The 21,986-nt window shown below is 44.9% G+C and overlaps 1 protein-coding gene across 2 annotated transcripts in view; it reads right to left on the reverse strand.

Annotated features, from left to right (window-relative positions):
- The window catches only part of MGAT5 (alpha-1,6-mannosylglycoprotein 6-beta-N-acetylglucosaminyltransferase), a 360,895-nt gene that overhangs the window by 180,099 nt on the left and 158,810 nt on the right, over nucleotides 1-21,986 (reverse strand). For both annotated transcript variants that reach the window (XM_070423098.1, XM_070423097.1), the window contains exon 3: nucleotides 17,054-17,218. In XM_070423098.1, the coding sequence (XP_070279199.1) occupies nucleotides 17,054-17,218 (165 nt within the window). The remainder of the gene's footprint in view (nucleotides 1-17,053; nucleotides 17,219-21,986) is intronic.

The raw sequence follows: 21,986 nt of genomic DNA on the forward strand, positions 1-21,986 counted from the left end.
CGATACAGATATCTAGGGTCCTCTAACATCATCTCTGGTTCCCTGTTAGGTGGCTCGGCCACCCATGGCCAACCACAGTGTTCCAGATAGCTTACCCTCAAACACCTAAGGTTACAAGACATTTGAGAAAACACTCTAACATAAAATAAATCAAAATGAACTCATAAACAGAAGGGAAAGGAAAGAGAAAGAACAAAACTCACAGGAAATAGAGACAATGCAGAAAACAGAATGTGATTAATAATTTCTTAAAAATTTAATATATATCTACCAGATAAGCAAAGAAATATATTGACCCATAAAACCAGAACAAGAACAGTATGTTGTGTGTGTTGTGTGTGTGTGTGTGTGTGTGTGTGTGTGTGGTTAAAAAGGGACCTCAAGAGAACAAGAAGTCTTGGAAATGAAGGCTGAAATAGAAGAATTAATTCATTCGGTAGAAAAGTTAGATAAAAAGTGGTGGAAATCTTCCAGAAAATAGAGCACAAAGACAAACAGGAAGATAATAGGAAAGAAAAGTTAGGTGTGTGGAGAGGGGAAATCAATTACTTAAGTGAAAATCCCAAATAATGTTCTAGAAGAAAAAGTAGGGTAGAGTGGAGAGCTCTGGGGGAAGAAGGACTTTCAAATAAAAAGTTCAGAAAAACTTCCCAGACAAGACATAAATATCCCCAATAAACCTCATTAACACTTGCCAATTCTGCCTGTATACCACCACCTTCAGCAAACCCTAAAAAGGAATTATAGTGAACACAAGTATAGAACAAAAAGATGTTAGGTCAAGGTGTAGCATATGGGTTGGAAAGAAGGGTCAGAATCAGAATGAAATATGGTGTGCACCAGGCATGAGAAATGTCAAAACACAGAAAACAAACCCCACTGGCTTCCAGAGGGCCCACAGGTGGCATCCAGGTGTGAGATACCACTGGCCCCCTCAAAAATAACACCGAAAACCACCCGACAAAGGAATAAGGTCAAACCTAGAATTTTACATTCAGCTAATTTATCCTTCAAGTGTGGTGAGAAGCTGCAAAAATTTTCTCCCCAGGTGCCTTCTCTCTCAGGAAAGTATAGAACATAAGCTCTCCCTGGATGAGGTAATGGACCAACACAGAGGAAGGAAGGAAGACTCCAGGAAATAGCAGTCCCAGCCTGGGAGAGAGGGAAGGCTCTTCCCAGGGTGCTGGAAACAGGCCGCTCAGGAAAACTGACCAGCAGGCTCAGAGAGCAACCTGGTCAGCTGCAGCTGGAGGCTCTGGAAAGCATGCTGCTCCATGGAAAGGTACAGGTAGACCATCTGATTCCATTTGATCTGCTGGCCATGTTAGAAGGGATCTTGATGGAAAGGTTAGAGCTCAGTTTTAGTGAGAGCAAGGATTTTTGTGTTTTGTTCACTTATGTGTTCCTAGAAACCTGCAAGTAATCAGTAAATATTTATTGTACTAATTAAGGCGAGGCAAATAGAAACGGTAAACAATTCACCCTAGAAAATAACAAAACAAAAAGATGTGTCTGAAGGTAGTTTCATACCATCTTACTAGATGGCTCAGCAGTGTCTTCACAGAGTAAGTGCTGACCACTGATTTAACTTAAAAAACATCAGGATGTTAGAATTCTAGGGGCTGGGAGAGGAAGTGTATGTGGGAGGAACTCCTGGTAATGGAGGTATGGAGTGCCAGAAAACTAACAGAAAATCAGGAGATAATACTGAAAATTGCAAAATAAGGAAAAGAAGCATAAAATATTGAGAATCATGAAGATATATATTAGAAGAAACAACTAAAAAGAGATAAAAATATTTGCATTTGAGGTACATAAGTCAGGGGGAAGGAGAAATAGAGAAGCACAGGGCAGGGGACTGATTTTTAAAAATATATATTTTATTGATTTTTTACAGAGAGGAAGGGAGCGGGATAGAGAGTTAGAAACATCGATGAGAGAGAAACATCGATCAGCTGCCTCCTGTGCACTCCCTACTGGGTATGTGCCCGCAACCAAGGTACATGCCCTTGACCGGAATCAAACCTGGGACCCTTGAGTCCGAAGGCCGACACTCTATCCACTGAGCCAAACCAGTTAGGGCTAGGGGACTGATTTTTTAATAAGCCTGTGTTATCTGACTTCTGAAATTATGTCATATCCTAATTTGATAAAAAAATTAAAAAAAAAAACACTAAGAAATGCTTATACTTTAGGCCTCACCATTCTATAGCTAAGAAACTCTCCCAAAAGAATAATCAGAGACGCAAAGATTGATGTTCACTGCAATGACCTATATAATAGAAAAAAAGAGAGGAAAATATTGAAAATAGGGATCTAGTTAATGAAACAAGAAGAATATCATGTAGTTATTTTAAAAATAAAGCTTTTGAACAATAATAAGGACATGAGAGAATGTTCCCTTAAAAATCAGGGTTTAAAAACTACATAGAGGACAACTGCAATTTCTATGCACAGCAAGCATAGAAAATATAATCCTATGCTAACAGTCATGTGTTCTAGATAACAGGATTACAGGTCATATTTCATTCCTTATTTATTCTTTTCTGCATTTTCCAAATTTCCTACAATGAATTTGCATCCCTTTGTTAAGCAATTTTACAGTGTTTTTAACTTTTAAAGCAGAAAAAGAAAACTGGAAAACAATTCTTGGTATTTCTCTAGAGAAGACCACCTCATTTGAAATATTTAACAGTTAAGAAGAAAATCAAAGGGAAGTCAATGCACACTGGGAAAAAGACCAAAAAAATAAAAATTCACAAAATACAGTATGCTTGGCACCTGAAACATTTATAATCACATATGAATTACCAAAAGTCTGTCTCTTAGAGTATCTTCCCATTTTTGAGTCTTAAACTAGTTTCATCTTTAAAAACACCCCATGTGCGACCCTTTGGTGTGATGTTCAATGAAACTCTTTTGTCACAGCTGTAGGCAGCTTCTGTGAATGCAGCCTTTAAATTTGAGCCAACCAGGATCTGAATCCTAGACTTTCACCAACTTGAACAGGTTATACAGTACTTTCTACCCGGACACTCCTTGTCTATTAATTGGAATAATTACTTTACAGGTTTACTCTGAAGAAAGAATTGGTAAAGGACTTTAAAATGATTAATTACCGCCTTGGACACAGGACTCCATAAAAAAAATAGTGGCTATTTTCTAGTTCTATTTTATAAACAACCCACAATTCTAATCTGTTTAGCCATATATTCACCAATAGGAGCTGAGTACTCATCCTTCAGTGACTCACTCTTCCACACTCCAGGTCCTGCCACACGTGCTGGGTTGGAGAATGGCTGAAAGGAGGTGCTGACTTCAAAGCTATACAGTGGTGACTAGATTACCATGTCAGATTTTCATGACTTCATCCTTTATGCAGAAAGCGCCATTTCAAAGGGAATTTGATCAAACTTGCAAAGGATTTGAGCTCATTTTTACAAATAACAAATGAAGGTTCAAGAGACCTAAGAGCTGTGCAGCAGTGAAATAACAGAGCTATCATGCTGGAAAGTAAAGGAATCAGAGAGTTATCTGTGAGATGGTCAGGGTGTTACAGCCATACAAAGCACACCTCGGTGATTATTCTCATCATCATTTCTGACAGAGCTTTAAGTACTTTTAATAGTGCTTTCAGTAACCCTGCTTCCCGTTTCTACCAAAACCTGTAGGATGGCAAGGTATAAGTACGATGCAGATTTGCAGGATAAGGAAGCTTGTCACTATTATTAAGGGACAAATGTTTCCTTCATGCTTAAATGTGGCAGGGGAGACAAGATTTTGAAAAGTAAGAATAAGCTTCCTGTTCATTTGTGCCAAAATGATTATTTTGAGAAGATTATTAAACAGATGTCTTACGAGTTCATAGAACACCAACAAAACCAACATTATTCACAACTCCCTCCCTCTCCCTTTTGAAAGGGGTGCTGAAACAGTGGTAAAATCTGGATCTTGGACCCAGGTCTACCATGATGGCTTCCTTATCCACCCACCATCTTTCAGGAAGCATTAAGCTAAAAGCAGAGCCCAATTTAGGTCAAACCTCACAAATGCCACACAAGACCTATGACAGTTTCACTGTGGGTTTCTGAAAACTCAAGGCCTCACACCAACATCCCCAAACCTGAGAACGGTTTCTGTAAAAACAATCTACATTCCTCTGCAATGGTTTTAAATCTGAAGAGAGACGGGCAAATACAGACTAGGAGTTGATCTCCATTAGCTCTGCACCCACTTCATGACCATATGCCCAATCTCTACTCCAAATGTGTGCTCCTTCCATTAAAGCCTTGATTATATTTAGTTGATTTTTTGGCAATTGAACTTGCTCCCACGTTTGTGCCTCTAATACAATTTTTGAAGCTTGTTGGTTTTTGGTTAAAAGGTCGGTGGGACAATATCATGCACAGAGGCTTTTAAAACCATCTGCTGAAACCTCATTTTGATCATTACGGTAATGACCAATATTTCCCAGCACTTCCTGTGGTCCAGGCTTTCACATGCACTGTCTCCTACAACCCTCCCCATGTCGGTGAGCTAGTTTCTATAGTACAGACGCGGGGACTGAGACCTGAACTCTCTAAATGACGTGGTCAAAGTCACACTGCTGGTGGGACTCAGATTCCAACCCGGAGCCTGAGCATGGAGTCTGTACTCTTGGCTACTGTACACATGCACAGCTGACCATGGTTTTAATGCTGCTCTCAAACACCCGGTATGAGTATAGCAGAAGTGTGTAGTAAACGGTCTCTTGGGGAACTTTAATAAGCCACCCTCTGCAGTAAGATTAAAAGGGAACAAAAGTGTGAATACACCTAGGAAGACTGTCCCATGACTCCTCTGCACGGAACCTGCCCCAGGTCGGCTCAGGGCTCCTTGTTCACTCGTTTGGGTCTCCAGTGTCACTTCTTCAGAGAGGTTTTCCCTGACAACTGGCCCATCCTGAAACATTGTCCCCTTCCCTGCTCTCTCCTCAGGCTGCTTCACTGTCCTCCACAGCGTTTGTCACCACCGGGCAAGTACGTCTGCCTGTCTGCTGACCATTTGCCTTCACTGCTAGAGAGAAGAGACTTGGTTCTGCTACTCCCTCTACCTGCAGTGCCTAGAAAGTGCCCAGCATAAAGCAGTATCTGGCAGGAGTGAATCCAATCAATCAGTCTCTGGGTGACAGTTAACACCTGCTTTGTATTTTCATCTTTTTGCTTAGCTTTAACTTCTAAATTTCTAAGCAGTAAAATTTTATCTTTTTTATAATATAGGAAAGTTCTGTTTATAAAGTCTTTCCTTTTGAAAAGTCTACCCTACTACTACATAAATTCAAAGGCAGCGTTATGGCCCCTTTTGGTCACTGACAGTCTGAAGACATGAAAACCATGGCAGAATTAATCCATGGCACCCTTGGATGACAGATTAGCATGCTCAGGCCACAGACACACACTCATCACAGGCTCTTCTGGCCAATTCAGCTGCCACTAATGGCCCTCTGTCCTCGGGGAGCCACAGTCCTCCAACATGGCCCAGCCACAGGCCAGCAGCCACCTTCTCAATCCTCTGAGCACTCCTGCCAGTACAGGGAAGGCAGATTCTCCTCGTCACCATGTTACTTTGTAAGGAATGTAAGGAGAGAACAGAGCTCATCACGGTCCCCCGAAGGACACCCACCCACCTCCCCTGAAACCACTGGAACTCCAGCCAAGCGCTCCATTGCATTGCAGGTGTCAGATACCAGCGGATTCAGCTTTTACTAATCTTCTCTTTGCCCCACTCCAATGCGCCCCGAAATAAATTCTTAAATATTTACTTTGTTCTTCTGCTAATCTTCCTATAGCTTGAACTTCTCATATTAACCATACTTAATGAAAGCAATTATTGAGAAAGTTCTATTAGCATAAAGTTTAGACAGGTTAATGACTGCCTTCCCTTGAGAGCTACACTCCACCCACAGGAATTCCCCTCCCTACTAGGAGTGAGAAGGTAGGGTGAGGGGTCAGGCACGGTTCCCAGATTGCTGCAGCTGGCTGTGACAAGGCGTACACCTCCACTGTGTGACAGTGAAATTCCTTCTCACCAACTCCTACCCGTCATTCCTATCCCCCTCCCCAGAGGGCTGTAGAGTTTAAAGGTCAGTCCCAAGGTCAAAAGGTCAGCAAAAACAACAGGTCCTTCTGAACTAGGATAAAGGAGCTCTAGGTGGTCAGGAAGGCGTGGTGAGCACTGCCATTACTCTCTCCCGTCTCCTCCCCTGCAAGGTGAGCCCTGTTCACAGCAGGAGCCCAGCTCCTTACCAGGCTGCACCTCCACTGCTTGGCACAGGCCTGGCACCCCCCAGACAGTGTTGGTTGTAGTGTTTGCCATGTTACTGGTATATTTCTAACAAGGATTAACTAGAAGGCAGGATCTATAGGTCAGTGTGTAGAAGAGGCCTGCTAGGCACTCAATACACAATATCACATGGCATCCTCACTGGCACAAGAAGAAAATGTTGGCATCACTATCTTCCTTGTACAGAGAATGGAGCTGAGGCCTGTGATGGCAAGAAAATACCAGCAGTGGGAAAATCAGGGCACCAGGAGTTCTGCTCAAAATGGTCTAATCCCCAAGGCCAGGAACAGCCTATGAGTGTCAGGTGGCTTCCAGAAATCCCCCCTCTCAGGCAGTTTTCTCTACAATACAGCACTGGGACTGGGTAGTATACACACACATCAAGCACTGGTCATCCGTGACAGGCCGAGCCCACAGGTCAGATCCAGAGCTGGGTCCTCAGGAACCACATGTCCAAGGGCCCAAATGTCCTGAGCTCTTATTTTGTGCCTGGTCTTGAGTGGTTTCCACATATTAACTCATAGTCCTCGCAACAATACCACAGCACGGTAGCTTGTTCCCATTGGTAGAAGAGGACACTGGGTTTATCTCAGGACACATGGCTATGAGGTGGCAGAGCTGGGATCTAGACCCCGGCGGACAGGATCCAGAGTCTGTGTCTGAACAAACCACAATCCTATGGCTGCTGGTTGACAGGGGAAACATTAGCATAAGCCCCGCAATGGGTATTCTACAGTGGCTCTTCCACTATAACTGTTTCAAGAGCCCAGCTCCGGGAAGACAGCGTAAAAAGTCACACTGTATATGTTGACTTGAAAAGCTCACCAACAGAAAACAATAAGGCAGATTTAAATCCAGCTAATAGTGTAGCTGGCCAACTCTGACAAGCAAATCAAAATGCAGTTTATACCCTCTGTCCACCCGGACACAGTCCCTGTGCCGGCTCTGTCACCGCATCGGGCCCTCGGCTTGTCATCCATGGACTTGAGGTTGTGATCACGCACAGAGACTTGCTGAGGTCCGACGGCCAAGAGGAAGGGGGCTGCAATGAGGGTCAGGGCTGCTGCCCCAATGGAGGGGGTGGTGGGCCCCTTCCTATCACATGTCCAATGAGATTCCTATTCTCTTCATGTTTAAACCCACCTTTGCCACATACACTTTATCTCTTCTTTTTCTGAGATAGAATGAAAAGGGGAAAACAACCAAAACTAGCACCTGATTTTCATGTAGGTCACCTAATTTTAGAGGCTGTGGCTATGCAAAGTCAAAAGTGGAGCTTAAAATAAAATCCCTCGAAAGCCCATGCACCTAAAAGCCGTTTCTACAACACAGAGACAGACAATTCCCCGGCTCCCAGCCAAGCAGCTTTAATTATAAGGCTGACCTGAAATTTTAACTCGCAGGCTCTAGAATGAGCCTATTGAAATAGGTGTCAATGGAACCAGGTACAGGAGGACACGGAAAGACAGGGCTGTCTGTGGGAAACATATGCTCCGCTGTCGCTATGGAGCGTCTATTGAATCAATACCATATGCAAGCTGATAACACAACTGTATATGCTGCCTCATTAAGCCAAATTAGAGCAAGTGGAATCTGTCGCCTTCTGATGACAACAAACAAGTCTAACTTCAGTGTGTGCCTAGCTCCGATCCACAGAACAACCTGTGTAGAGGCATTTTCATAAATGACAGCAGATCCTTCCTAAATTCCCCGGCCAGCTCCCAAAGGACTCTGTTCTTTCCGCTGTTTCCCTTCAAACTGCGGAGGAGGAGGAGCAATCCCCACAGGGAAATGAAAAAAGGCATGTGCTCCTTGAAGGGTCAGTAAATTAGTCCAAAGGCACTAAGAATGGTGAGTCCCGGCCTCTTTTCTGCAAGAACTATTCATTCAGAGCAACCTCTAATGTAGTGAAGCTGATTAGAATGTTTTAAAATCTTACTTACGTTTTTATAACTAGCCACTAAGAAGTTACAGAAGAAATGATCTTACTGTGGAATATCAATTTGTAGAAAGCATGGTAAAGCCAAAGCATTCTCTTTGTGAACAATAGAGCAGTCAGCAGCCACAGCAGACCAAGGGCAGACCTGCCAATCGAGAGCTGTGTGTGTGGCCCTCACTGTGGAGGTGAGAGTTCCAGGAGAGAGGCTGGCCTGGCCTGTGGGCAGAAGGAGCAGTGCACGCCACTCCACAATCACGTACTGAGAACCAGTTTACCAGGCTCCCAGCTGGGTGTTGGGCTTAAAAGGAAAATGTAGCATATCTGACCCAAGCCTTTGAATAGCTTACAGCTTGGCTATGGAGACAGGCAAATTCCAAAAATGTACATAGCAGTTGTGGGAACACAAAGCAAGGCCATCAGAAACCTCTGGGGTGGGAGGGGTGTCAGGAAGGCTTCTTAGGGGAAATGGTGTTGCAGATGAGTCTTGACTTTGATGGCAAGCATTAGCCATAAAATTGGAAGGGCTTTTCCAGGCTGTGCACAAAACCACGTAAATGTATAAGGGCATAAATAAACAGCCTGCTGTGGGCTCGGCTAGCCCCCAGCAGCATTTAACGGGGTTGGGGGGTGGAGGGGGGGGTGGTTGAGGGGGTAGGGGACAGAAAGGTTAGCATTGCAGAGGCTCTGCCCTCGCTGTCCTCATAGAAAGAAAAGGTAGAGTCAGGTTGGCGATGCTGGAAATCCAAACCATGACAAGGGTCTCTAATGGTCATAACTATTTCATCTGCTGGCCTGGAATCTCTTTTAGGAACTCTCCTAGGCTCAGAGATAACCTATACGAACCATACTTGGGTCACTGGCACAGTGACTGGATCATGGATAGGCATATATCCTCAGCCAACCCAATCAGAACCCGCCCAAGAATGCTGCCAGAAACTATGGCCTCCTGGGCCATTTCCACCACCACCATGAGATGGCCTACAATGAAGCCCAGAGAGGGCAGGACAGTGTCCTCGTTTGGATGCAGCGGTGCTGCACTCAGAATCCTTTTCTGAGCCTTCCAATGACATGAGCCCCAAATTCTCTTTCTGTTGAAGCCAGTATGCACTAGGTTTTTTACCTCTTGCAACCAAGAATACTGACAAATGCATGGATTTCTTGCTAAGCCTCTAGTATTGATAATAAACGGCTCTGAATATTGACAGAAAGTGTCAAGTTGGGAATTTCTTCAAGTTTAAAGTGCTCAAATGAAATCATATAGAAATATTTTCTAATTTATGAAGCACAAATACTAGTTATTTTTTTCACTATTAGTGATAATATTCTAATAACTAGTGAAGGCAATTTTTATTTTTAGATCAGTATTTCAAATGTGTAGTTTTTTTTATATATATTTTATTGATTTTTTACAGAGAGGAAGGGAGAGGGATAGAAAGTTAGAAACATCGATGAGCGAGAAATATTGATCAGGTGCCTCCTGCACGCCCCCTATTGGGGATGTGCCTGCAGCCAAGGTACATGCCCTTGACCGGAATTGAACCTGGGATCCTTGAGTCCACAGGCCAACGCTCTACCCACTGAGCCAAACCGGCTAGGGCATCAAACATGTAGCTTTTAAACTGTAATAAACAAATGCTCATGTAGTACTAACTCTGTTCCAGGCTCCTTTCTCAATTATTCATGTGTCTCATTAATCCTGATAACAACAACCCCATAAAATGGGAACTAGTATCTCCCCAAGTGTACAGATGAGGAAATAGCCTTAGAAAGGTTCAAAAACATGCCCAAGGTAATACAGGCAGGAAGTGGTGAAGCTGGGATTTTAACCAGGGCAGCTTGGCTACACAAATAAGGCCTTTCCTTGACTTTCATGTCCTGAGCACTGGGAGCCAATGGTTCCATTTGCCTTTAAACTGTTACTCCTAACCACAGGGCTTACAGCAAAGCATTTATACTCCCTAAATCCACATTAACACAGGGCTGCTGTCTTCACACAGTCCTGTCTCTTTGCTGTCTTGTTCCCTCAATACAGTCATCCTTGAAACAGTGTCCTTGGGAATCCTTAGGACACCTCCTCCCTTGCCTTTCTCCATGGCCTACCAGTGTCCACCAGTGTCCCCGTCAGGTCAGCTCCACCCTGACATGGTCTCGAACCCACCCCTCTTCCCTTGGCCTCACGTCCAATTTCAGGGCTTCTCCTACCTGAGCCAACTAAACCCTCTCTCATCTGGCTTCTAGCATGACCCCTCTCAAAGGCATTCCACCTCCACAAGGCCATTGAGTTTTCTCTGAAAATACAGATCTTATCATCCTGCTTTAAACCCTTATCAGCTGTCACTGCCTATAGGACAAAATAGAAACTCCTCAGTAGTTTCACAGTGAAACTCCTCACAAACCCCCAACCTGTCTTTCCAGTCTCATCTCCTTTGGCACTGCTCCGGATATGCTGCGCAGGGCATACCATGCAGTCACGCAGACCTCTAGGAACCTGTCTTATTTTCCTTAACTTACTTAATTTACTTTCTCATATCTGGATAATTCTACAATTTGCTTAAAATAACAATGTAATTTCTTCTATAACAGTCGTATAATTTAAATCCACTCTCTCAGACTACTTTACCATCATTATTCTGAATTAGTGGCTCTTACTTAAAAATAATTACCTTCTACATAAGCAGGCATAAAATACAGATTGCCAACATTTACTAATTTGGGTCTAGGAAAAGAGTTTCTTAAGGTCAGGATCCCAAAATAGTCTGGGAGTTTATAAAATCTCTCACTTAGGGGTCTGGAAGATCAGTTGCAGAGCTAAAAGTGGAAGGCGCTGAGGACTTGCAAACAGCCTTGCAAAGGAAGAGGGGAGGAAACCTTAGGTCTCAGAGGCCTATCGGGAAACCTCAAAGTCTCAGGCCTCTTTCTGCGCTGATCTTCAGTGGTAATCCCAGATTCCAACAATACTTTATAGATCAGGGTTTCTCAGCTGCAGCACAACTGATGCTGGGGCTAGAGCTCCATAATTGTCTGCTGTGGAGCTGGCTGGCCTGTGCACGGCACGTAGGATGTTTAGCAGCATCTCTGGCCTCTGTTTACCAGATGTCAATAGTATCTCCTCAGCTGTGGCAACCAAAAATGTCTCCAGTCATTGCCAAGTACTGCCTGAGGGGCAAAGTCATCTTTCAGTGCAATAAGTACACAAGCTCAAAGGGCAGCATCACTTCTCCTGAACTGCACTTCCCCCTTCTTTCTCCTCCTGCCCTTATCCTCCATCTTCATAAAAACCAAAATGCCCTTGACCACCGAGGTGAAAACCATGCCAACAAGGACATACATTTTTTGGTGAAGGTAGCAAACGAATTGTTTCTGAGTAGCCAGGTATTTATTGCTGCCCTTGTAAAGAATGAAACAGAAAGTGACAGGTAGATAGGAAGAAGACATTTGTTTCTTGGTGCAATCAGTAAGAAAGGACCCTGAAATCTTGCCTCTCTTCTGTCTCTCACCAGCATCTGGGGTGCCATTGGCTGGCCAATACCTGATCCTGGGCGAGCCACCTGCTGAGCCACTGGGTGGGGGCAGGGGAGGGCTGGACACTGCAGGTGCTACTTCAACACAACTGGAAATGTGGGTACACAAACAAGGAAGTCACACAGGTGCAACTTAATTTCAAGGCCCATTAGCAGCACAAAGGGAGGGAGGTACTTTCAAATGCAAGCCCTGGAAAGCAGCGGGGATGTTTTCATTTTCAATCTCCACATGGTAAGAATAATAATTATGGTTCTTTTTATTGAGAAGAGCATTCAAGTTCAAATACACTGCACTTCAAACTCAAACACTACAATATATTATATGTTGCAAGTGATGTTTGTGAAATGCAGACATTCAATTTGGACTAAGTCTCAGAAAATGGCCATTTGAATTGTGCCTGCACCTTCGATTTTGTGATTGTGTTTCCCAACTGACCATGCACTTGTGAGCAGTCATAACACAAAGGGGAGCTAGCATTATGTTGGCCTTTTAGAGAACCTTCAACGCTGGCCTGTAATTCAGCTGATGTTGAAGGACAACTACTGGGTTTTGAGAGTAAATAAATGCACCCATGCACACACCACACACCCATGCTCCCCGCCCCCTGCCCCACACAGTACAGAGCTCTGCAATGTGTGCCCATCCCCCAAACCATTCCAGTCTAGATTGCAACTATCAAGTCCTCTGAAGGTCCACCATGCAGAATCACCTATGGGAAGGAAGCTCAGTCATGCTGGACAAAACCAGAGTCCTGCTGTTAGGTGGTGTCTGCTGAGGTCTGAGAAAGGGAAATGAGATACCAAGTCCCACTTCCAAGCAAATCCCCTTGAGTATAAATAGAGAAGAGAAACTATTTAAAAAAATCAAAATAAAAAGCCTCTTGCAGCAGTGAAACCAAATGCTCTCCCCCTACAGCAGTGACGGCGAACCTATGACACGCGTGTCAGAGGTGACACGCGAACTCATTTTTTTGGTTGATTTTTCTTTGTTAAATGGCATTTAAATATATAAAATAAATATCAAAAATATAAGTCTTTGTTTTACTATGGTTGCAAATATCAAAAAATTTCTATATGTGACACGGCACCAGAGTTAAGTTAGGGTTTTTCAAAATGCTGACACGCTGAGCTCAAAAGGTTCGCCATCACTGCCCTACAGCATAAGCCAAACCATGTGGGCAGGATTTACTGAACATCTTCAATAGCACAGCTTTGGACAAGACACTATGGGTAAAACAAGGATAAACATGGGCGCTGTCAGTCCCTAGACAGCAGGCATTTTCATTATCACACACCCGTACTTTTTACCTCTCCCATGTTAGAATGTGGCAAAGGACCTCAGACCCAATCCTGTCTGCTCTGCTTCATAATCTAAGATCACCATTCTGAAGAAAAGGAGAATTAGTCTTTCTGGAAAACCAAGGTGTTACTCTGAAAGCAGATAATTTTGACAAAGGCACAAGCAAGTCCTTTCAGGGAGAAAACCTGGAGAAATGGTGATTAGTTGAAGGGTGGAGATTTTTAAAAATCTGTTTTTTCATTTCTTTGATCCACCTTCCTCTTCAATAAGATAAACAGAGTTCAAAATGCAGTTCAATATGATTCTTGATTTTAATAAAGTCCACTTCCACCTAATTTCTCTAAAGGGAATGATTCACTTTCACATAATAAAATAGCCCAAGAGTGATAAATTTGGAAAGAAAAGCCATTTTGGATAAAAGCCACATGGAACACAACTAAACAGAAAAAGGAAAGGGGACACATGCACATACACACTAATGTCCCCTACAAAGAAAATAAATGTAAGAAGCCCTTCTTCAATTGCTATGGTACCCAATTTAGAGGCAGTTTATAGCCAACCAGAAGCTATATCAGCAAGCAATCAGACACAACAGTAAGCAATCAGAACCATCATGAGCAGCGCGACAGCAGAGTAAGCAGTAAAGGCACACCAGAGAGAGCGCTTCTGAGCAATTACCACATGTCTTAATGCAGAAAGGGAGAATGAATAACTTCACACCCTAGGACTGGAACCCTATAAAGATGAACTCTCACAGCTTAAGAGCTATTATTCCTGCTATGACAAGAGGGGTATGAGGACCACCTGTGTGACCGGGGCCCAGACAGAAGGCACACAAGCAATGGGGGATTGATAATGAACTAGGACTACAAACTTAAGTTCTTGTTCTTCTTTTTCACACCCTAATCCATAGCCATGACAAATAAACAAAATGCTGATTATTTGAAACGATATTTATTTCTGAAGGAAATAAAGGAGAGTTCCTTTAATCTTTATTTGACATCTATGTCCACTGTGGCCAATGCAGAGCCTAGGGAAGGGATGCATATGCACACACACACACACAGAGGGGCAAGCTTCTTCTTTTTTAAAATAATACATAGGTCAATCAAGGAATAGACACCCAGAACAAAAAAAAAATTTCCTTGTTAAACAGGCTGTACTGTCAGCTGTTAGGAACCTCAACGAAAACGATAGCACACTTCCCCAGACTCATCCATTTGCAATGATTTACAAAGAGAAGCAAGAGATATAGCACACACTCTGTCTTCTCTCTGTGGTGCTAGGCGGCTTTATACTGAGTTCAGAGGATTCCAGTACCAAAGGTCCCCTCTCCCAAATATTTAACTCACTGAAGCCCATGAAACCACTTACTTCTCAGAGATGCTGAGAAGATTATACTTAATACTAGAGGCCTGGTGCATAAAATTCATGCACTGGCGGGGCGGGGCGGGGGGGGGGGGGTCCCCTCAGCCCAGCCTGCATCCTCTAGCAGTCCAGGACCCCTTGGGGTATGTCCGATTGCCGGACCAGGGGGATAGGGCCTAAGTCAGAAGTCGGACATCCCTCTCACAACCTGGGATCCCTCGCTCCTTACTGCATGCCTGCTTGCTCCTTACCACTTGGCTCGCTGCTCGTTAGTGCTGCTGCGGAGGTGGGAGAGGCTCCCACCACCGCTGCTGCGCTTGCCAACTTTGAGCCAGACTTTAGGCTGAGTGGCTGCTCCCCCTGTGGGAGCGCACTGACCACCAGGGGGCAGCTCCTGTATTCATTGAGTGTCTGCCCCTGGTGATCAGTGCGCATCATAGCAACCAGTCGTTCAGGTTGTTCTCCATTACGGTCGCGTAGGCTTTTATTATATAGATTGTGGCTCCAAGAGTCAGGAACAATAACTGGTATTAATGGGTGGTTGCTTCATGTTAGTTTCCTCTCCTTCCTTCCAAGTTTCTTCTGAGTCACAGCCCATTTCTAGTCTGTTTCTCCTCCATGAGGCCCTAACACCTCAATTTCACCTGCCTACAAAGCTTATCTTCCTGTGAGAAGCCTTCCACACTGACCCCCATTTACAGTGACCACAGTCTGTGTTATTTTATGCCTGTGTATTATTTTCCTAATTGCCCAGTAAAAACCCAAAGGTATCTCTCACACACACACACACACACACACACAAGGGAGCTAGAATGAAGTTAATTATTGAAGGCATAACTTGTCTCCCATTTTCCCCAAAGGAAAAAGAAAACTCTTTGGTTCTTTAAATGTTAGTGAAAACAGGGGACTGATGGTATTGCTAAAGGAGCCCCCCTCAGAGCCAGTGGCTTAGGGAATACGCTCAAGAGATATCTGATAACTGAGTAAACTAGCTCAATACTCAGGGCAGGGAAGAAGTAGCCACCAACTCCCTCCTATGTCACTGCTGGAGGTCTACCCACCATTCTCTACTCGGGGGCTGGGGGTCAGAAGGAGAAGTCTCTCTGAGAACATAGCTCACAAACAAAACAGCCAGAGGCAGTAAGATGCCTGATCAGGGGAGAGAATGACAGAAGACATGTATACAGGGTTCCTGCAGGACAGAGGCAGTGGGAGGCAGCAGTCAGTGGCAGCGCGCCCCACCCTGCCCACCTCCAGAACTGTGGGAAGGTAGAGCAATCAGATGGGAGCTTTCCTATAGCCTTTCCTACTGGGGAGGGGATGGAGGAGTGCAGCCTGGAGAGGCATGGGTGCTGTTTATTAATAAGCAGCTCAACACAGTGGGAGGTTTCCTTGTCTAATTACAGAAGCTGTTGGAAACTGCAGGGAAGATAGGATTTATGGCCTAGATGACACTGCCTCTGTGTTGTAATTAAAAGTTATTTTTAATACCTCTGTTTGGTTGGATACTTGGGATTATTAGAAATATAGTCTGCAATTTAAAACCTGTGAAAGGGCAAAGAACATAACAAACAGGTAATACAATAAGCTTGCACAATGTGAAACGATTAAATGTTTTGACACTGGAGGTGGGAAAGAAAAGGAATCTCTCCCAATTAATTCTGGGAATTTCTATAAGAAAGGGGAAGTGAGAAACAAGCCAGCGAGTATGCTAAACTGATTTTCAAAAGTAGCCCAGCTACTTATTTTATCCACTAACTAGGGTTTGGATACCACCCACCAGGAGTAGTCAGTGGGTATTCACACCATTCACCCAAAGCACCTGATGTTAACCTTTCAGCACCTTTCTTCGTCCCTAGTCCCTAGGAAAGGACGGTGTTACCCTAACAAGAGCAAGTCCTGGCTCAACCACAGAGCCCCAGAGGCCAACCCCAGGGCAGCGATAGTGGTCCAACATGAGCTATGGACAATACATGCTGGGTTTGATTTGGGTTTTGTGGTTAACCCACTTCTCGTCTTTCATGCAAGATTCCAGTTTCAAGAAGGGGCCAGACACAATGAACCCCAGTGGGAACCGCATGGTGGCATCCATGAGTGGCTACAGAATCAGCCCAAGATCAGGTAGGTGCCATTATTTCCTACATCCATTTCCAGATTTATTTCTCCATATGCACACCGGAGGCATTTTCTACAACAGTGGCTCTTCTTTAACAACAGGGAGGAGGGACTCTATCATATGTAATAGACTTTTGAAATTGTCTGATGAAAATGGGGAGGAGGAAGGCCCTCTAACTAGCACGCGCTTCCCAGATAACCTCTACATTTCATTTATCCATGCTATGAATCTTCTCATTAAAAGTGAATTCTAGGAGCTCATTATGTGAAATATATCATAGGAACCACCAGACATCACACATCATGATGAGACTATAAAAGCATTTTAACATCTGTTATTCAAAAATAAATTTAAACTCAGCTTCACAGGGGCCATACCAAGTTTATGGGATTTATCTTATATGGAAAAGAACCACTGTGCTTCTTTATTCTTTTCCCAGTTCAAATCAAGATCTGACCCACGCCGGGCTATAGAATCGCCCTTCTTACCTGCCACATTAATTTTCTCAAGTGCTACCAAGCTGGGAACAGCTGTGGTGGAGTTGGTTGAATTTGTTCCTGTGCCGTTGATGACAAGGGTGTCCACCTTCGACTCTAACTTGCCAATGCGCTGCAAAATATTATCCAACAACACGGCGAGAGTTTTCTTCAGATCTGTAAAATAAAACGCACAGTTTAAAAATTCTTTGGTCACTGAATAGGTGTTCCATGCACATGCTCTCTCTTCCTCTCTCTGACATTAAGAAGGAAAAGTGGCCTGGTAAGTGTTGCTCAGTGGATAGAGTGTTGGCCCTTGGAATGAAGGGTCCCAGGTTCAATTCTGGTCAAGGGCATGTACCTCGGTTGAGGCTAGATCCCTGGGCCTGGTCAGGGCACGTGCGAAAGGCAACCAATTGACGTATCTCTCTCATATCTATGTATGTGTGTGTCTCTCTCTCTCCCTCTCTAAAAATCAATGGAAAAATATCCTCAAGAGAGAATTAACAAAAAAGAAAAAGAAAAGAAGTAGCAGAGTCAAAAACTACTTCCCAAGGCCTGTCCCAACAAACCATATCGGGCCGTCTTCAAGTGTCCAGAAAGCACAAAACAACGTGGTCTGTTCTGGGACCCAAGTTGGGCAATAAATGACATAAATTATTTCTAGCCACTGGGCTGATGGAGAAAACTCCTGTTAGCATCCTACCCAAGCACTCTGTGAAATTCCTCCTCCTTACAGCATGATTCACCGGAGCACAGAATGACAATCCCCAAGGTCAGCCAGGTCCTGAAGTAGTTTCTGGATCAAGTTTGGTGTTATTTCAGTGTCCTGTACTGCAGTATGTCCCAAGTTTTTTGCAGTCTCTATTTCGGTTGGTTACATATGGTAACAATAAAAGCCACAGTTCCCAGATTTCTAGGCGTGCAGATTTAGAAAAAGACTTCAAGACCAGAGGCATTCACTCGTTCAAGAACTATCACACAACTCCTGGGTGCCAGGCGCTGCCTTAGATGCTAGGGATAGTCCCTCATGGCACTTCCATGCAAGTGCTGACTCCCTTTCCTACATATCTGACTGTGGGTAGGAGTGATACACTTCCCTCCAGACATGTCATCCTCACATACGTCAACATTCGATGAACTGGTATATGAGGTTTTCCACACACACGGAGATGAACTTAGCCCTTCTCCTCTGGAAACTCATAATCAAAGAAAGATATGCTGACTTTTACATGTGGAAAAGGCAGAAGGACAACAGGATGCTCATCCATGTGGACAGAATCCAGACTCATTTATGAACTAGGAGTGGGCCAGTGGAACAGGAACAGTGTGGGTGCAGATGTGGTGAAGTCCTGAACGCAGACAAATGGGAAGCTGCTACCTGCCTCTATGCTGGGAACAGAGCAAACTCACTCTGAGCAGGTGCTCTGATCTGGCCTGGGAAGAAACACACACCTGGTTAACTCACCAACCCCAGGCACAGCCTGCCAGCACTGGCCCAGAAGCACTCAGGTGGCCCCCCTCTGCCAGGCCAGGAGAGAAACTCATCAAAACAGAGGCACAGGTATGCAATTAGTATGGAAGTCTGTGTGCTCAGTGGTTCACAGACGACATCACTGGAGCTGACAAAAAACTACAAATAGAAACTGAGCCCCCATCTTGATTCAGTAAGTCTGACTGATGTGCTTGGGACGATCTCACCCTCCCCACCTCTCCCAACACCGAACATCAGACTTCTTCACAATGGTAAGATCACAGCAGTCTGTTCACTCATTAATTCTAACAAATATCTGACTAGGCTTAATTTTTGCTCTTTAATATATATATTATTATCTGCCGGCAATAACCTGTCCATGGCTTTAGAGCAATAGGGCCAAAGATCGGATTATAACAAAGAAGGGCAGAAGAGAACTAACATTTTCTGAAAACCTACCATGTGCCATGCACATGTACATATATATATGTACATGTATGTTAGGGGTGACCAGGCAGGCAGGCAGGTGAGTGTTTAGGAGGCAGCAGTCCAGGATTGTGGAGAGGGATGTCCGACTGCTGGTTTAGGCCTGCCCACACCCCCTCTGCCAGCTTGATCGCCCCTCACTGCCTCTGCATGCTGGCCTGATCGCCCCTAACTGTCCCCCTGCCGGCCAGGTTGCCTCCAACTGCCCCCTCCCTGCCGACCTGGTCGCCCCCAACTGCCCCCTTCTGCCAGCCTGGTCACCCCTAACTGCCCCCGCTGCTGGCCTGGTCGCCCTCAACTGCCCTCCCTGACCACAGGCCTAGTCGCCCCTCACTGCCCTCCCTGCCGGCCTAATCGCCCCCAGGGATTGGGCCTAAACCGGCAGTCAGACCCAAGGGGTCCCGGATTGGAGAGGATGTAAGCTGGGCTGAGGGGATCCCCCACCCCCATGCACGAAATTCATGCACTGGGCTTCTAGTGTGTGTGTGTGTGTGTATATATATATATATATATATATATATATGAAATCCCATGATATGTCCATATTCTCCATGAGATAGGTATGACTTCATTTTTACAGATGGGAAAACTGAGGTTCACAGATATGAAGTAATGTGTTCGTGGTTACAGAGATAACTCAGATCTGCCTAATTCCCCGATGCCTCAATGGGACCAGTTGGGAGTCAAGAGCCAAGGTGAAAAAAAAAAAAACAACCAAGTGCGAAATTCAGTGTCTTTCATCTTTAGCATAGTGCAGGGGTGGGGAATGTCTGGCCCACAGACCGTATGAGGCCCATGAAATCATTTGGTCTGGCCCCGCCAAGCATTAGAGGTGAGTTAAGCAAATGTTTGACCAAATACAGTAGGCTAATTTTTAAACTAATAATTGTATATGGCCCACGGATGATGTTATAAATACCCAAATGGCCCTGGGCAGAAAAAAGGTTCCCCACCCCTGGCAGTGTGGTTAAGCGCCCACACTTTGGAGTCAAAGTTCCTAGGTTTGACTCCTCGCTCTCCACTTCTGTTTCCTTACCTGTAAAAGAATGATAATAATAACCCTGCCTCTTAAAGTAGTTATGAAGTCTAAAGAGTTCAACATTTATAAAATATTTTAAAACTTCCTGGCACATAACAGGCACTAAATAAGTGCCTGCTAAATATGTAAATAAAAAATAAAACCCTCCTCTGGAATATGCTTCCTGAAGAAACCTCCCCGTGGGTGATGTGAAGCTTTACCATTTTCCAGAGTCTCAGATGGCTCTCCTCCGGGGCTGCAGTCCCAGTCAGCATGACTCAGTCTGTCCCAGGCACGTCATGAGCTGGCACGGCTAGTGGCAGTCAGCCACCAGCTCTGCTCTTACACGGCAGGCACGGGTTCTCTAAGGTTCTGAGGGCTGCCAGAGACCAGCCACAGAGATGAGGCTGCCGTGCCACGAAGAGATGGCTGAGCCCGGGACAGAGACCGCTCCTCAGACAAAAGGCATCCAGCTCCCCCATCGCCAGCCTCTTTACCTGTCCTGCCAGCCAGGGAGTCCCTGCGTAAAATGGCATTTCACTATCACCTGCTAGCTCGTTTGGGGTCACTCAGGTTTTCTTAGCTTCAGCTTTACTGACACTTTGGGCCAGATCATTCTTCGTTGTGTGGGGCTGTCCTGTGATTTGTGGGGTGTTTGGCGGCATCCCTAGGCTCTAGCCATTAAATAATGGTAGCAATACCTCCACTATGACAACCAAAAATGTCTCCAGACATTGCCCAAGTCCCTTCGGGGTGGCGGGGGGGGGGGGTAAAATTTCCCTCATTTGAGAACCACTGAATTAGGCAACTCCTCTCCAGCCTTTTTTCACCACTGCCCCTCCTTCTGTGGAGATACCAAGAGAGAAGTCTGACAGAGGTGTATGGGGTCGTGAATGGAAATAGGAGAAGCCACCCACTGAACCCACATCGTGCTGATTGCTGTTCAGTGGGCACCAGAGACATCGCTGCAGATACCATGGGAAGTGCCAGGAGGGAGGCCGTCCCTCCTCCTATAGGAGCCTACGACTCAAGGGCTGGTAACCTTTTATATTGTCAAAAGGCAACAATACTACAGACAGAATCCCTAACCCACAGTTATCGGTGGAGCACACCTGAGGTAGGATACGAAGTTGTCACTTGAGCACTAAGAAGATATTCTTCCTCAATTCTTAAAATACAGTCAGTCCACCAACAAGTGCAACCTATTTCCTACTGACTTCCCCTAGCAGCCATGGACTCTGACATGGTATACATGAGGGAATTTGTGATGATGAGAAATGTAACCCCAATACTACTAACCACTGGGATCCCTCTACCACCATCGCCACTTAACGAGCTCCTCTGTCAGCTGCACCCCTCAGGAACTAACTCTTGATCCTGCCCAGACAGTACGGTGAATGTACTGTGGTTCCCACTCCCGTTTTATATACGAATAAACCACAACTCAGGGAGGATAAGTAATTTGCTCCAGGTGACTGCAGACCCAAGGCTCATATTCACAGCATGGATCCAGGTCCAGGCTCCTATCTACCATGCGACATCATCCCTAAAAAGCCACCACGCACCTGTCGGCCGAAAGCATCTCTGACCTGCTGCTCCAGAACACACTCGCCAGGGATTAACCTCTGGGCTTCAGCCACGATAGATCACATCCCAACTGCCCACAACAATTGCTGATGCCACTGATTTTTAAGCAAATCCAGCATTAAACATAATTTAAAACCTGCCCTTCCACACCTTATGCCTTAAAATGAAATACAACACTATCAACAACTTTGGACTCTAGACATGTCACCCGGGTAGGCATTTTTTTCTCTCTCAATATTTTCTCTCTCATTTCAAGCAGCTATTCGAGTCACTATTTCAAGGCAGTCCCACACGAGACAAAAGACACTACCAATAGAATATACCAGGGCCAAGCGATGCCAACCCCATCTCTGCATCCTCACCAACTGGCACCCAGCCTG

The sequence above is a fragment of the Myotis yumanensis genome, unplaced genomic scaffold (genome assembly GCF_028538775.1).
Source record: "Myotis yumanensis isolate MYYU_CA2020_CCGP unplaced genomic scaffold, mMyoYum1.0.hap1 SCAF_8, whole genome shotgun sequence".
In the NCBI taxonomy this organism is placed as follows: Eukaryota; Metazoa; Chordata; class Mammalia; order Chiroptera; family Vespertilionidae; genus Myotis; species Myotis yumanensis.